At 35.7% G+C, this 16,756-nt stretch overlaps 2 protein-coding genes across 2 annotated transcripts; both read right to left on the bottom strand.

Moving 5' to 3' along the window:
• Positions 1-3,102: 3,102 nt before the first annotated feature.
• LOC136801089 ((4S)-4-hydroxy-5-phosphonooxypentane-2,3-dione isomerase-like) lies at positions 3,103-3,912 on the bottom strand. Its single transcript, XM_067057720.1, has 2 exons — positions 3,723-3,912; positions 3,103-3,359 (listed from the first exon to the last, which is right to left on the bottom strand). The coding sequence occupies exons 1-2, from the start codon at positions 3,886-3,888 to the stop codon at positions 3,160-3,162; spliced, it is 366 nt and encodes a 121-aa protein (XP_066913821.1). The 5' UTR covers positions 3,889-3,912; the 3' UTR covers positions 3,103-3,159.
• Positions 3,913-6,027: 2,115 nt separating this feature from the next.
• On the bottom strand, positions 6,028-15,536 carry LOC136801097 (testis-specific serine/threonine-protein kinase 3-like). Its single transcript, XM_067057721.1, has 9 exons — positions 14,986-15,536; positions 14,275-14,382; positions 13,086-13,270; positions 12,815-12,870; positions 12,153-12,285; positions 11,802-11,920; positions 11,089-11,201; positions 9,227-9,653; positions 6,028-6,092 (listed from the first exon to the last, which is right to left on the bottom strand). The coding sequence occupies exons 1-9, from the start codon at positions 15,112-15,114 to the stop codon at positions 6,028-6,030; spliced, it is 1,335 nt and encodes a 444-aa protein (XP_066913822.1). The 5' UTR covers positions 15,115-15,536.
• Between the last annotated feature and the right edge of the window lie 1,220 nt (positions 15,537-16,756).

Below are 16,756 nucleotides of genomic sequence, written 5' to 3' on the forward strand. Positions count from 1 at the left end.
TTTAAGGCCATACCCTCATACAGAAAAAACAAAACATTTTTCAACATTAAAGGCCATACCTTCGTACAGAAAAACGAATTATTTTCACCACCTGAGACCACTCCCCTTAAAGGAAAAACGAAATATTTTCACCATTTAAGGCCACATCTAAAACGAATTATTATCACCACCTGAGACCACTCCCCTTATAGAAAAAACGAAGTATTTTCACCATTTAAGGCCACACCAAAAACGATTTATTTTCACCACCTAAGGCTACTCCCTTTATAGAAAAAACGAAGTATTTTCACCATTTAAGGCCACACCAAAAACGAATTATTTTACCACCTGAGACCACTCCCCTTTAAAGGAAAAACGAAATATTTTCACCATTTAAGGGCACACCAAAGACGAATTATTTTCACCACCTAAGGCCACTCCCTTTATAGAAAAAACGAAGTATTTTCACCATTTAAGACCACGCCAAAAACGAATTATTTTCACCACCTAAGACCATTCCCCTTATAGAAAAAACGAAATATTTTCACCATTTAAGGCCACACCAAAAACGAATTATTTTCACCACCTAAGACCACTTCCTTTATAGAAAAAACGATATATTTTTACCATTCAAGGCCATACCTTCATACAAAAAAACGAAATATTTTCACCTATATTGGCCATACCTTCGTACAGAAAAACGAATTATTTTACCACCTGAGACCACTCCCCTTAAAGGAAAAACGAAATATTTTCACCATTTAAGGCCACACCAAAAACGAATTATTTTCACCACCTAAGGCCACTCCCTTTATAGAAAAAACGAAGTATTTTCACCATTTAAGGCCACACCAAAAACGAATTATTTTCACCACCTAAGGCCATTCCCCTTATAGAAAAAATGAAATATTTTCACCATTTAAGGCCACACCAAAAACGAATTATTTTCACCACCTAAGACCACTTCCTTTATAGAAAAAACGATATATTTTTACCATTTAAGGCCATACCTTCATACAAAAAAACGAAATATTTTCACCTTTAAAGGCCATACCTTCGTACAGAAAAACGAATTATTTTACCACCTGAGACCACTCCCCTTAAAGGAAAAACAAAATATTTTCACCATTTAATATTTAACATTTTCAAAGCCATTCCCCAGTTTTAAAATGAAACATATTCACCATCCACCTCTTAAAGCCATTCCTTCTGAAAACGAAATATTTTCACCACCCCTCTTTTAAGCCATTCCCTAGTTCTACAACGAAATATTTCGGCCACCTCCACAACAACAAACACCAAAAACCACAAGCTAACCCAAGGCATAGTGTCACTATTTCCGTAAAAGTCTTAACCTCGAGCCTACCCTACCAACAATCAATTCTTGACTCAACTCAATTCCGAGTCCAAAATCCCAATCCAAAACATCCAGTCAACTCAGGCAATCTGACTTCTGTTACACCATCGGTAACACACATCTCAAGCAATGTCTCTTCCACTTCCACTTTCGATTTCTATTTGAATCATTTTTCCCGCGCATTCACGCCATTATTAAGTCACGCTAGTGCCAGATCCTTCAAAGAATCCCCTACATTGCGTTTCCATGACCTTTGTTTACATTACGTAACTATTAAAAAACAACAAAAAAAATTTTCCCCCGATTTTTTTGAATAAAATCACTTTTCACAAGGAATTCACAAGGATCATCAACTTTAAATGTAAGAACATTTCTATTTTCTCTACTTCTTATGTTTATATACCTAGTCTTACAATTCCTCATTCTACAGAAGTAAGACCCTCGATCTTCTATTATCTCCTCTTATACTCACCACTACCTCTTTAAAATTAGAGTTGCAACTCGAATGAAGGATGTTTGAACAACACACACCCTCACTGCGCTCCCATCCTACCCTTGTTTCACAAAAATTCCTATATGCGTTGCCTCTGTAGGGCATGTCGATAGCGAAGGATCCTCCACTAATCGTCAGAAACAGAGGTCAAGTTTGTTAAGGCATGCTCCTGATGACGACTTAACAAATAAACGCCACACTTTTTACCAAAAAATTTCCCAGTTGTTCAAAGACCCTTCCATAAGATTTTCACATCTTCATGTCCTCATGTCGGCCTCCAATGTGGGTTCATTCCCATTCAAAAATAGACTCTCTCGCATACTCCTTGTCTGTCTCACTCCTCAGCCTCTCCATCCTTCCCATTGCCAAACATCAGATCTCCAATATTTTGATGTTAATTTCATGTAGTCTTTGTTTTCTTCTGGTGGTTTCACTTTTTCAAGCTATTGTCTCACATCTGCTGAGATCAAATTCATTTGATTTGCTTTTATATTACTAATATACAAATAATTGCCTATAAGAATTAATTATCATCAATTATCATCTCAAACATACCTATCACACCTATCATTAAATCCCATATTACTGCCTCATTCTCTATATGTTGGTTTTAATAGTTGATGATCATGTCTCGACTAATACCCTAAGCCTTGACACATTGGAACTACTTTCCATGTGGCCAACTGATTGATTTTCAGTCTTTGCCCCATGGGGACAGTTCCCTTGTGTTTTTGTTTTAAGGGAAATTAGTTTTTCAAAACAATCTTTACAACCAAGTTACCAAACCCGATACCAAGTTCATAAGATGCAATAACAGTCTAACCAAAGTTTAAAATCTAGACTGGATTTTTTTCGACTAAAGATAGCATTACTATGCTAACAAGATTGGAAGGTATAGTTTATCTATTATAACTTTTTTTTTAAGCACACTGATATTGAATTGCGTCATGTAAAAATTCAAAAAGTAATGATTGCATGTTCATAATTTTAGGTTGAAATTTTCAATTACATTCCTATTCAAGTCGTTTCTTCAAAAGACAGACTTTTTTCTACAAGGTTTTCACATAGATTTATAAAGCCCGAAGGGCTTGGTGCCGTGCTTTGGCTAAAAAGTGTGCCGAGGTTAGATAGGAAATCCTGCTATAATCCTGTTGCCCCTGTTGTAACAGAAAAGTCTTTGAAATGAAAGTTAATATGCATGAAATCCCCATCCCCCAAATGGATTTTAATATTTATAATTTTTACAAAATTTAGGCCCGAAGCTGGAAAGCAATTTGATATATTCTATAGGTTTTCTTCATGGTTTATTAATATTTCATATATACAAATTTCACTTTTGAGATACACAATCTTTATAACATGCAGCTAGCACTCTCGGCTCACGTAACATTGGTGTGATTTGGCCCATTTTTTCTTTAAACAAAGGTTGATTGAGATGGCTTCCAAGATTCTCTACTGATGCCCATTCCTCTGTCAACCAAAATATGGACGCGTCTTTGTAATCTTCGTTAAGAAGATATTTGTTGCAGCCTATGGGTTTCAAGGTAGGTATAAAAAATGATTAAGGTTTTGAAACTAGGAGGTATTGACAGGTTGTGAACCACAAGTGTTGTCGAAAGATTGTGAGACAGGGGTGTCTTTAAATGGCTGTGAAACAGAGACATTGTTTATGTAAATATTGTGAAACAGGGATGACGTAAAAGGGTAGTGAAGGAGGAATAATGATATGTAAGAAAGGTAAAAAGACTAATCGCATAGGTAAAGATTTTGAAAAGAATTTTGTAAAACGGGCGTGGAAAAAAGGTTTCGACCGATAGGTGTCGTGGAAAACCTGTGGGACAGGGATGTTTTAAGAAAGCCACCAAACAGGGAAATGTAAATTAATCAACCAACCTTTCTCAGCAACAGTTGTAGCAATCATTTGTCGCATAATTTCAAGAAAAGCATCAACTTTATCTTCTTGTATGTATAATTTGACAGTCAATCCAAGAGGTCCCTTATAGTCTGTTGAACCCATCCATTGAGCCATTTCTCCATCGAAAAGCTTCAAATTATCCATGATTTTGTAGTTTCTTTAGTTTTTTTTACCTAAAAAAAACAGTACGTTCATTACATAGAAAGAACACTTTTTTATCTCTTTTTTTTATTGTTATGAAAGGCGCCCTCAGTAGTTAAATCGATTAGATTATAATTTACAAATTATTCAAACTGTGTTTTGCATTTCTCATTATAAATACATTAGTCTGGTAAAGTTCCATCTTTTCTTTTTACACTTTTTGTAGTGGTCTGCAATCATGGATAATACTATACCTGACTGCACAGGTTGTCGCAAAAAAAAGGTCCTGAGTCAGAACACGACTGTAAGTAGAAAGATTTTCGTAATACTGATTTTTGACATACACACACAAAAACCTTTCTACTTGTAGTCGTGTCGTGTTCTGACACAGGACCTTTCTTTCGGGACACCCTGTAGTTTTTCCAATGTCGACTCGCCATTTATAAGCCTATTAAATTTGGGGCCACACATTTTATAAAAATTTCATAACAATGAAAATGCTAATAATAATTTATTTCAAACAGAATTAGCATTTTAATTACTTTTTTATTGCAATTTGTTGTGTGCTTAAAACGAATTTGTACAGCGATTCCAAATTATACCGAATTGTACAATTCAATGAACTGCATGTTTTTTTATAGGAACAAACTAAATAAGAACATAAGGCATCGATGGCCAAAATTTTAAGAACAACTTAAGAACATGTCAAGGCTTCGCGGGCTCTAGAACACCGAATTTCATAGGAAAATTGACAAAATATTCAAAAAATGGCAAAAATTATAACATGCTAAGAACATTTTTAGGCTTGAAACTCAAAAATATATTAAGAATGTCCATGATGAAAATGGCCAAACAATTAGAATATCACCATCATAAAATTTTTCTACTCAGCTAAGAATGCCATTTTTAGACCATTTTAAATTATAAATTGTCAATTAGGATCCTAACCTAAGAATGCTGTAAAATATTTTAGGATGATTTCCCCAAAAAGTTAAGAATATCCATGATGAAATGGATTTACACCATTCTTATAAAAAAACACTCGGGTAACTTAATGCATGTCCCAAAATTGCATTAATTTTTCGCCCCCAGTTCCAGTTCATAAACCATAACAAACTATACATTTTTGGAAGCGTAATTGGAAGTACAATACCGAATTCGGTGTAACTTAAATTTGTTCTCAGTATAATTAGAGATATCTTATAAATCAAAAATTGAAATTTGGACCAGTGATAGAGCACATTGAGATGATTCAAAAAAAGTTTAAAGTATTTCCCAAAATTGATGACTTCAGCAGAAATTGCAGAAATTCGAATTTTTGCAATAAAATGCTGACATCAGCTTATTTTCTATTTAAAAAAGAAAACATTCCTCCTCCTCTTGATAAGTTCTATCATTGGTCCAAATTTCATAACGTTTCGAGCATTAGTTCCTGAGATATTCAACTTTTTAAAATTATGACGTCATGATTAATGACGTCGTAATTAGGTTTTCTTAAAAAAACTCTAATTATGCTGAGAAAAAAAATAAGTAACACCAAATCCAACATTCTATATCTAAATACGCTTCCAAAAATGTATAATTTGTTATGGTTTAAGGGCTGGAGTTGGGGGCGAAAACGAAAAGTAGATTTTGAATAATTTGGGACATGCATTAAGTTACCCGAGAAAAACGTGTAATAATTATTTCAAGCAGAATTAGCTTTTTAATTACTTTTTTATTGCAATTTTGTTGTGTGCTTAAAACGAATTTGTACAATTCTATGAACTACTTTCTGTTTCGTGCTTCAGCTAAATCTTCCACTGATCTCTTGAAAAAAGGGCTCAAGAGGTGAGATAGACTAGACAAATTCGCAAACTTTTAACCTCTGAAATTTTCAGTCCCTGAAAATTTGGACCAGCTTTTTGTATGATAGATTTATAAATAACTCGATCGCCTCTTAGACTATACCATTAAGTTGCAACATATAATCTGCTATGTTTATAAACTCTACTATCATATCTCATTGTGATCCCGATTATGACTTAAGACATTCAAGATCTGAATACCACCAGAAAATGTTGGTCAGAATTAGATACACATGCTTCATAATGTTACTCTCAAGTTCATCAAGTCTTGGAATTGATCAATACTTTTTGTCTCTCAAAAATATGATCCACCAAAATTGGCTTCTCTTTTCAAATTATCACGTCTTTCACGCCCATACCCTGTCAAATTTTATAATATAATATGAATCTGCTTGCTATATCGATTTGCTGGATTTTCCTTTCAATAACAATGATCCTCTCTTTTTTGCAATATCTCAAATTAAGACTGCTTATCCATTTATGTACGTTATTTATAAGAACATTTTCACCAAAAAGTTAACATCTTCTTTCTTATCTGTTTAAAATAAAAAAAGATCATATGAGTCTATCCTAGAAAAATAATTCCATCATACTCCAAGACCTTATGGTCCTAAATTTGATGTTATTTCATAAATTTTGGTAAGTTTTAGCATAGCATAGACAAAACTTTATATAGAAAGTTTTGTGTTTTTGTACACAAGCATAAACTCGTTTGTTTTGAAACGAGATATTGTATTTACTCAGGGAAGGGAAGGGAAGGGAAGCTATTCTTGACGTTGATTTTTGATATCAATGTCAAAAACCAGATTTGGTTTTAAGGTTTTAAAAGTGTCGAAAACAAAAGGTTCAAAGGTTAATAATATAGTCAACACTACCAGCCAGTTGCGTGGTGGCAGGGGGGGGGGGGCAGGGGGCCAGGCTCCCCCAGCGGAGCCCTTTTGGGAAGGGGCGCCAAAAAATTAGGGGCGCCAAGAAGGATTTTTCAGGCGCCCATATCGAAAGATTGACAAATGAAAAAACAAAAAAGGCGCCCCTCATCACCTCAAAATTTTCTGGCTCGCTTCGCCTGCACACTCTCTTTTTTGTGACCATAAATTAAGAGGGGCGCCAAAAACAAAAAATCTTTAAAAAGGGCGCCATGTTTGCCTTGGCCACCCCAGAGAAATTTTCCCACCACGCCACTGCTACCAGCACCTTCATATACCAGTTTTGCAGATTTCTATTCATTTAAAAATGATCACACCGGACTTTGGGCACATGCTTCACTTGTGTTCCCATCACATCCAGGCTTTTAGACCTACCCCATTGTTATATTACATCAGGCATTAAAACACACAGTCGAGAGATAGAGCAGCCCTCCATCAGCCATTTTTCAACATTTTTCTATGAGGGGTTGGGTTTGGCGCGCCTTCAAAGAGAGCATTTAATCGTTAATTACACCCCTGTGTCACAGACCCGGTGGACCCCCCGCCCCCCACTGGAAAAATTGGCCAAAAAATCGTCCCCGGTGGAAAAAAATCCCTAAAATTCCATCCCCACTGGGAGATCGATCTATGATTTTGTCCCCATTGGAAGTTGAATGAAAGAAATTGCACTTCAAAACCATCCCCACTGGAATTTTTTAGCTGGAAACAATAGATTTTCTATCCCCATTGGAATTTCGATAGAAATTTTCATCCCCACTGAGGGAAAAAGTTCCACCGGGGGACTGAGACAGGGGTGTTTAATTGCATCCTGCAGAGAGCAATTAATCGTTAATCAACTCTTCAATGACGTGCCAATATTTACAAAATTGATTTTAGTGTTTTTTCTTACATTTTTTCATCGAACGTTTTAATTGCATTCGAAATTCATTTTGTGAGAAAGAAAATCTATAAACAACAATAAAAGAAAAACATAGAGAGAAGAGAAAAATGTAGCCTACACAATAGAAAGCTCCAGGCTTTTAGGCCTTACTCTTGGTCTAAAGGCACTGCTATAGGCGGCCACTAGTAGCCCCCACCGGGAATTGCTTATTAATAGGTTTAAACATAATAGACAACTTTCACAAAAAATGTTTATCAATAGAGATTTCCAATAAAAGAATGTTTAAAACACAGCTGATTGGCTTAGGTTTCGAAACTCTCTATTGTTTCATTAAAACCTCAGTGCGCATGCGATTTATCCGAAGAATTTCAATATTAAAAACAAGAGCAATGCTCATATCCCGAAGAGTAGGAGTTTTACGCTCGAAACGAAGGAAAATATAACGTAGCCTAAGAAAAATGTAAAACTTTCGGTGTAATTTACTCCCCTAATGGGGAAAAAGTAGTGAAACCCATTGTGCGATTAGCTCGTAATCACATAATAACTCGTACAATTCGAAAATTACACACGTGATTTTTTTGTTTCGAATTTTCCTCGTCCTTTCGGACTCGGAAAATTAATGACAAAAAATCACTCGTGCAATTATTCTCGAATTGCACTCGTTATCATGTGATTACATATACTAATTAACAGGCTCTAATTTGAACCTCCAATGTTCAATTTGAAATTTGATATAAAAAGATCTCGCAGATTCGTATAAAATGACAGTAAAATTTCAATCGTTCGGTTCTTAAAAAAGTCTTTGAAGATTTCAGAAAATCCGATTTTTTTTCGTAAATCCAAAAACTTTCAAGGCCTCTTTGACTCCTTATTTTGAAGTTGAATCATGGGAAGGTTTATGTTTGATCAAAAGTTCAATGAAAAATGAAGCAAACCAACATTTGACTATACGGCTAAACGAAATCACCAACAAATCAAATATATTTTTTAATTTTAAAGATATATTTTTCATTAAATGATATAAAATTTATATTTTTTACAGTTCAGATTACATGACAATATTTCAAATCAACAAGCCTACGACAGGTATGATTCTTGAAGCCTCATCCATGGATATTTTACCAAAACCTTGGAATTAGTCTAACAAACAAGTTACTAAAGTTCCATAATCTTTTGCATTTCAAGATGGTGTAAATTGACGATTTGTATTTGTTTTGTACAATACCAGGGAGGTTTTCTATCTGGACGCAAGCTTAGTACCAATTCTGATATCATTGATCTTAAATCTTTCGGAAGAACGTCCTTTTGTCGTTTCATGTAAACAGATCGATATTTTTTAATGACATTTTTATCGGAAAAAAGCAAGGTAATAAAATGCTTTTTTCTAGCAATAAAATTTCTGTTGGTATTTTTTGTATTTTTATTTTTTATATTGATAGGTAGATTGTTGGTTTGTCGGGCTATCCCTTCATTCATGTTTCCATGTATACTAGCTGTATTGAGCCGGTGGATGTTGGTTTGGCTTGTTATAACATTATGATTGTTGCAATTCGAACTAGCTGTATTGAGCCGGTGGATGTTGGTTTGGCTTGTTATAACATTATGATTGTTGCAATTCGAACTAGCTCTATTGAGCCGGTGGATGTTGGTTTGGCTTGTTATAACATTATGATTGTTGCAATGTATACTAGCTATATTGAGCCGGTGGATGTTGGTTTGGCTTGTTATAACATTATGATTGTTGCAATTCGAACTGGCTATATTGGTTTGGCTAGCCATACTGTAATGACTGTTGCATTCTGAGCTTGTTTCATTGATAAAATGATACTTGATTTGATTCATACAGCAAATCTGTTGGTTAATTTTCTGCCAAGTAAAAGCGTCGATGTAGAGTCGTTTTGTCCCAATCTTGTCCGAAAGTTTTTGTCGTTTTATTTTCAATCTGCATTCTTTATATTTGTCTTCTTCGATGAAACTCTCCAACTTGTGTTTGTGGCCTGTTTTAGTGATTGGTTTAGCTGATTTCTTTGACTGTTGATTGACAACTTCATCACTGACGTCAGAAGGAACTATTTCTGATCGATGTGAGCTTGAAACATCTTCTTGATGTTTATTCTGAAAAGTTGAAAATAAATTAACTTTAGAGCATTATATGCTGCCATTGTTATTAAAAAAACATGTTTTCTATATGAGCAAACTATATAAGAATAATGGCTTCGATTGCCAAAATGCTAAGAACATTCTAAGGCTTCGCAGTCTCGAAAATACCCAATTTATTAGGAGAATAGGCACTTCCAGAAAAAAATTGTACATGGGGGGTGGAGGATATTTTGTCCGGGGGGTAGCAAAAAATCATCAAAATTTGCCTTGTCCAGGGGGTAAATTTGCTCTGTCCGGGGCTAATTTGGGGTGTCCGGGGGGTCAGCAGATGCTTGTCCGGGGGGTAAAACCTATTGTCCGGGGGGGGGGGGGGGGGCAAAAGTCACCCTGTTCGGGGGGTAAATCACTAAAAATTGTTATATCCTCCACCCCCATGTACAATTTTTTTTTCTGGAAGAGCCCAATGGACGAAAAAACTCCCAAAGTAGTGATAACAAGAACATGTTAAGAGTATTCTTAGGTTTTAGGAGCAACACTAAGAATCTAAAGATCATCTGAAAGCTTCAAAAATTTAAGATGTTCTTATAAAAAACGTGTTTTTGAAAAGCTTTTGTACCTTTTATTATGTACGTGCTATTTGAATTTTGCCAGCCTTATATTGGTAACCTGATAACAGCTCTTCATAATTTTCTTACGTGAACGGTAAACCTCTGAAGGCTCTTGAAAATTATACATCTGAGGAAAAAAGTCCTCCTGCGGAAAGTTTTACAGCAAGAATTTTGTTGCAGGGCCGGCGAATCAATTTTGAAAGTGGAGGGGCCAAATAGTAAGTGTCTAAGGAGGCGCCACCATGGTTGGTTGGCTTAGCAAAAAAGTGAGGGGGGGGGGGCTATGGCCCCCCGGCCCCCCGTTTCGCCGGCCCTGTGTTGTGCGCCACAAAGTCAAAAACTGATACGGCGCCCTATTGATAAACACAATCACGCAACTTTGTTGTCATCCCCAGTCCTTTTAGAAGAACGCGGTCCTTACGATTTCGAGATTGCATATTCGTCAGATTGTCATGTTTTCACCTAGACTATGCTATAGTCTAAGACGAGTTTCATCTAAGAGGAACGAACGTGAGACGGGAATTTTTTACGGGAGTAGCTGTTGTCTTAAACACAGACTCTATCCGCCGCGAAACATATTACCTTATAATATACAAACTATGTGATATAATAATAACATATTATACGGACGATAGCATCGTCTAGTTTTCACCCATCCCTTTAGAGCTTTCAGCGTGGTGGGCAGAAAACAATCACAATCTGATCTCAGGTTATATATTGGTAGTACAAACGTAATAGCAATTTCAAGTTAATACTTTCCTTTTTAGATATTTTTGCTTGCCTTTTTCAAAATTAGCTTGAGCACTTTTTGATCTTATTTTCAATATGTTATTTTAAATTACCTTTGCTGTTGGCAAGCTCGTTTCAAATAACCATGGACTTTTTAAAACCATTTCAATTGATGGCCGTCTTTTTGGATCTTGATTCAACAATGATGTTATCAAGTTTTTGCATGCTGGAATAAAAGGGGTGTTTATCAGAATGAAAACTTCAGAAACTTACACCTTGAATAAGAAGCAATCAATCTGAAAACTTTTCAAACAAATAGATTTCCTGTTATTCAGACTCTTGCCAATCAGCTATTCTCGAGCCCTTCATTTCTAATGAACTTTAAAAATGACGTCATCATTTTGTAGTCAAAAAGTTTGTGTCAGTCCCGCTGGGACCCTAGCCCCACTGGGAAATTCGGCCGAAATTTCGTCCCCCAGTGTGAAAACATCCTGAAATTTCAGCCCCACTGAGCAATTGACTTTGTTTTCATCCCCATTAGAAATTCAAAGTTGGAAAATTGTACTCTAAAACCATCTTGACTGGATTTTTTAACCTTGGAACAATATAATTTCTATCCCCATTGGGATTTCAATAGGATTTTTTATCCCCACTGAGGAAAAAGTTCTACCGGGGCTGTGAGACAGGGGTGTCATATTCATCCTCTCAAAGATAAGAGTTTTAAAGGTTTCCTACTTTCAATTATGTCACAAGACTATATTTCTCCACCGAAAAAGGTTCTGTTTATTATAGGAAATTCTACCTGTGGTTTTTAAGTTTCACTTACCGATAGACATGCTTGGTGGCCATGCTGGGCCCAATTGCTGTTCCTTCAGAAACAGTTTATCGTTCTCTTCGCTATCGAAGGGACGTTGACCGGTGACCAATTCGTACAAAATAATCCCTCTAGAATAAACAGTTATTATGAATTTAAAAGACAACTTAAAATTTAGCAAGATATCCACTTTAAATTTGTAGGATTTTTTTAATTGTTCGATGTAACGCGAAAAAGCAGTTCTCCGGGTTAGGTCAGGTTCTCGCTAGATACGAATTTTATCAAAGAGAAGATTAAAGGCCGTCAAAGGCTGTCCAGAGTGTGTAGATTTTTTATGCTATAAGAGGTACTTGGTTGACTTACAAGCTCCAAAGATCTGATGCCTTTCCATCATACCGGGCTTCACCTTTGATGATTTCTGGTGCCATATACTCCTTGGTACCACATCGATCCCAAAGGAGCTTTCCGTCCTCAACATTCCTTGCGAAGCCAAAGTCTAAATAAAAAATGATAATGTTGTTTTAAAATTTGCAAACAAAAAACAGATCATGAGAATTTCCGTTATCAATTTTTGGTAACTTTAATAAAGTAATTTAAGTAATAGTTAGACGATGTTATCGTCCGTTACAGTGATAAGGCGGGAAAATATGGCGATAAGGCGTTATGGCGGTATACAGAAAGAAAAATTGGCGGGAGAGTTTCGAAGACTGGCAAACTCTACCGACTGTAAACTCTTTTCGGCAAAAAAAACATTTGCGAATTTTCTTCGGCTTTGGGCTTCTTTCTTAGATAGTGATTTGTCTTAGACTATAGCATATATAGTCTAAGTAATAGTGTGCAACCTTTTTTCCTGTCGCAATGTGGAAACCATGTTAGCGTAGACTACAGAGTGGTTCTCACAAGATGGCAAAAGCGAGTGCAAACTAAAAGCGAAATGCCTCGTAAGATGAATTTGTCATTATCAAGACGTCCTAAGATTTGTGTAAATTATGAAAGAATTGATGAATTTTTGAAAATCTACATACCTGTTAGTTTACAAGTTCCATCTTCTGCAAGAAGAATATTGTCAGGTTTGAGATCTCTGAAAAATTAATGATTATACGAGAGGGTACAAGAGTAAAAGATGCTTATCATAATTAACATTTACGAAGACTGACTAGTTCTCTAGTTACTTAAAAGCTTGCAATACCTCTATAGTCTTTTTTTCACTTTTGGATTATTCAGCAGTTAGGAAAAGAAGATTCTAGGTATAATTTCAGTCTTGAGTAAGAAAATGGTGGTACTCTTCCAAATTACCTGTGAACAATATTTCGATCAAAGCAGTGCTTGATCCCCAAGCAGATTTGTTTGAAGATGTCTTGAGCTTCGTTTTCTGGCAAAGCCTCATTCTCCAAATAATCATATAGATCACCGTCCTCGACGCACTCCATGACGAAATAAACGATTCCTGTGGAACCTCTGAAGACGTCTAATATTTGTACCTGTATAGAGAAAAATCATTGTTCAAAAACTCTTTCCTTCTTGCCAACAGAAGAATAAAAGGTAACTAGCCTCAATGCTTTTATTTGGAAATTTTAGACACACTAATTTCGAGGAAATCTAGATTGGCAAGCGTATGTCTTTCCTTGGATACAGGAACGCAGGAATATTGCTTGAGTGTTCTCATAAAAATAGAAATTGCTGCGGGAGAGTGGTTTGGAAAGTCATTGTATTCAGCGAATGTAGTTGGTTCATAAAACGACATGGTTGACTATCTTAATGGAAATCGAACACATTATAAAGTATTTTTGACCATTTGGATGACGTGTTGCGTGACTCTAGACTATTCTTCACTTATTCTACGCATCTTTTGTTAGAGGTTCCATGAAACATATCCCCAAACTTAAGGTATAATCAGATGGATTGAGACATGTGTCATATCAAATCCTTCTTTTGTCCTGAGCAAAACCTCAAAATATTTTTATCTAAATATTTTCCAAATCTGGGAAGTTTAAATTACAAGTTATTGACTTTTAGTAAGAAAAACAATACAATTTCAACGTAAGAGCCGTGATATTACAACTTTGGTACAATAATTACACAAAAAGATTATTTTAATCAGAAAGTTTCTGCAGGCCATATAACACCATTGTGTCACAGACCCTCTTCTTGGGACCCCAGTCCGATAGGAAAATTTGGCTAAAATTTCGTCCCCGGTGGGAAAAATACCCTATAATTAGCCCAAACGGGAGATTGACTTTGATAGCATTAAAATCAATGTAAAAAATTACAATCTAAAACAATTCCTACTGGATGTTCTTAACTTGGTACAATAGAATTTCTATCCCCATTGGGATTGCGATAGAAATCTTTATCCCGCTGTGGGAAAAGTTCTCATCGGGGCTGTGAGACACGGGTGTCAAATACGATTACCCTATCAAACATAACAATGGATGATCGTGCTTCTCTCTACAATTCACTAGTTAATTTGTAATGATATACTTACCACATATTGTGATCCCTTGACTGCCAATAAACTCTTATATTCGTTGGGTAAATAATACTCCATATAGCCCTCGCCAGCTTTTTTCGGGTCGATCATTTTGATAGCAACCTAGAAAAGAAATGATTCCATTTTCTAGATGAATTTGCAAGTTTCCGTCTCACGCTAACACTTTTCAAAAGTTTTCAAATAGGGTTTGATACATGCAAATACATCTTGATGGAACATACTGTACATATTCTATATAGGTAGCCTTTAGTATTTTCCTATTCTATTCGGTTAAATTGCAGGAGGCTTTAAGGTCCATTTTCACAACTATAAATGTATTCAATGAACGCTCAGTCAGCACCCTGAGTTGACCTGTGCAAAGGTTCGTTCACTTGTCAAGTGAACTGCTATGAGTGGGAATCAAACCTCGCCTGTGAAGTAACCAAGGTCAATGATCACTATATCAGAGCGCCTAGTAGTAGGCACTGATATGAGATTTTTATTTTTAAAAACATGGTCTGACTCTACTTTGATTACATACAATCACAATCACGATAATACCTAACAATAATAGCGGATTTGAAGAAACAAGAAACAAGACGTTTAAGGATTGTTGGAAAGATAGTATGTTTTGTCCACCAGTTAACTGAAAATTCAGTTTCAATATACATGGCAAAGAGCACAGACAACTTATAAGATAGAATAAAAGACAAATGATTAACTTACAGGGCGATCAAATCTTTTGGAAGAAGCTTGATAAACTGTTCCGTACGATCCTTGTCCGAGAACTTCTTCCAAAGTGTAGCCTCTGCTTTCACAATCCACAACCACGTTTGCGGGTGCGAGGTTATCCATAATAAATGATAATAATAAACAAAAATTAATATGATAAATGATTTCTCCTTTTCGGTAACAAAAATACGAAAAAAATTCTCTCCTGCAATAGATGCGTGCGATATTCACGAAAAGGACGATACAAAAGAAAGAAATTTCTTTCTGCAGATGCCTTTTTGATGTTGTTTTGAAAATATATTTGACGTCATGATGTTATTTGACGCCAATTATTCCATTTCCAATTGTCATTCAGTTTCTTAAAGGCCGGTTTCCACGACCTTCAAATGTTGTTGTCGCTTACCAAACGAACGTCTAAGTGGGGACTGGATTAAACAAAGTGTGAGTTCTGTGAATTAATCTTCTTCAGTTGACGTCGTCAAAGTTTTTCCTCGGGGGACTGGAGACAAAGGGGATCTCCATCTCCAACAAACGTTTTCCTTAGCCCTTATAATATTTTTTCGGATATGTGTTTTAGGAGTGATTTCTTTTATTTCATGCTTGAAAGCTGCCAAAAGAAAAAAAAGCGTTGACATTTCTGCATGATTAAGACTTCAGTTGTGCAGGCTTTCTATGAGTGCCCCCCCCCCAGCGGATCTTCAATTCACGCAATCACGCAATTATTTCCCCAAATTCACGCATTCACGCAATGTTTTTTCACCTTTCACGTAATTTTTGTTCACGCAAACTTTTCCAATTCACTCATTCACGCAATTTTTTTTTAATTTTCACGCATTCACGCAAGTGAAAAAGCCCATTCACGCATTCACGTAAACCTCTAGGGGGTCATGAATGAATCAAAACGCTATCATGGGTAAAGAAATAGGGTAATATGGGCCACAGCGCTTATAGATTAAATCTATCGGAACATGGTCATAAGGATTGAGCGATCACATTTGGTAACAATGTCAACACAGGGAGTTCAATGGTTCATGTCAAAACACCCTAAATTTTTAAAACCTTCGGATGCACTTAAAATGTTCTTAAAAATGTTCTTAACATACTCTTATTTTCTCCATTTTGTGAGTATTTTCTGTATGTTTTCCCAAGAAATTTGGTGTCTCAGAGTCTGAAAAGCCTTAAAATGTTTTTAATATTTCAGCCATCGAAGCTTTATGTTCTTATATAGTTTGTTCTAATAAAAGAACGTGTATACATTTAGTCATTTCGGTTTCTTCTGATCAGTGAGCAGAACATTCTTTATTGTTGTCTTTGTCCAGTTGCGTGAAAAAGGATATTTAATTCCGCTTTCATCTTCTGTTTGCATAGCTTTTTTCATGGATTAATATTCTTGTAAGCTAATTATTTTGTTCGTCTTGAAATTATCTTTCTTTTGACATATAATACTTGTATGTTTGGAAAAAGAAATTTTCGGACATATTTTCTGGACATGTCCGGTTTTAAACTGTCCGAAAAAGTGGTTTCCATTGTCTGGATTGATGGGGCTTTTTTGGTAACTCAGTATGTCATAAAGAACATCTGTGCCAATTTTCAGATTGATGGCAATTTTGTGTGGGGTGTGGTAAAATTTCAACTATTTCTACCTGACATAAAGAAGGCTGTACTGTACCCAGCTCTACTAGTATCCTTAATTCGTACCAAAGGGGCTGTAATTCTACCTCGTCTGAGAGTTGAAATTCAAAAATCAGACAAATTGAAACTGTTT

Source organism: Clytia hemisphaerica, unplaced genomic scaffold (genome assembly GCF_902728285.1).
Source record: "Clytia hemisphaerica strain Z4C2 unplaced genomic scaffold, Clytia hemisphaerica genome assembly, whole genome shotgun sequence".
Classification (NCBI taxonomy): Eukaryota; Metazoa; Cnidaria; class Hydrozoa; order Leptothecata; family Clytiidae; genus Clytia; species Clytia hemisphaerica.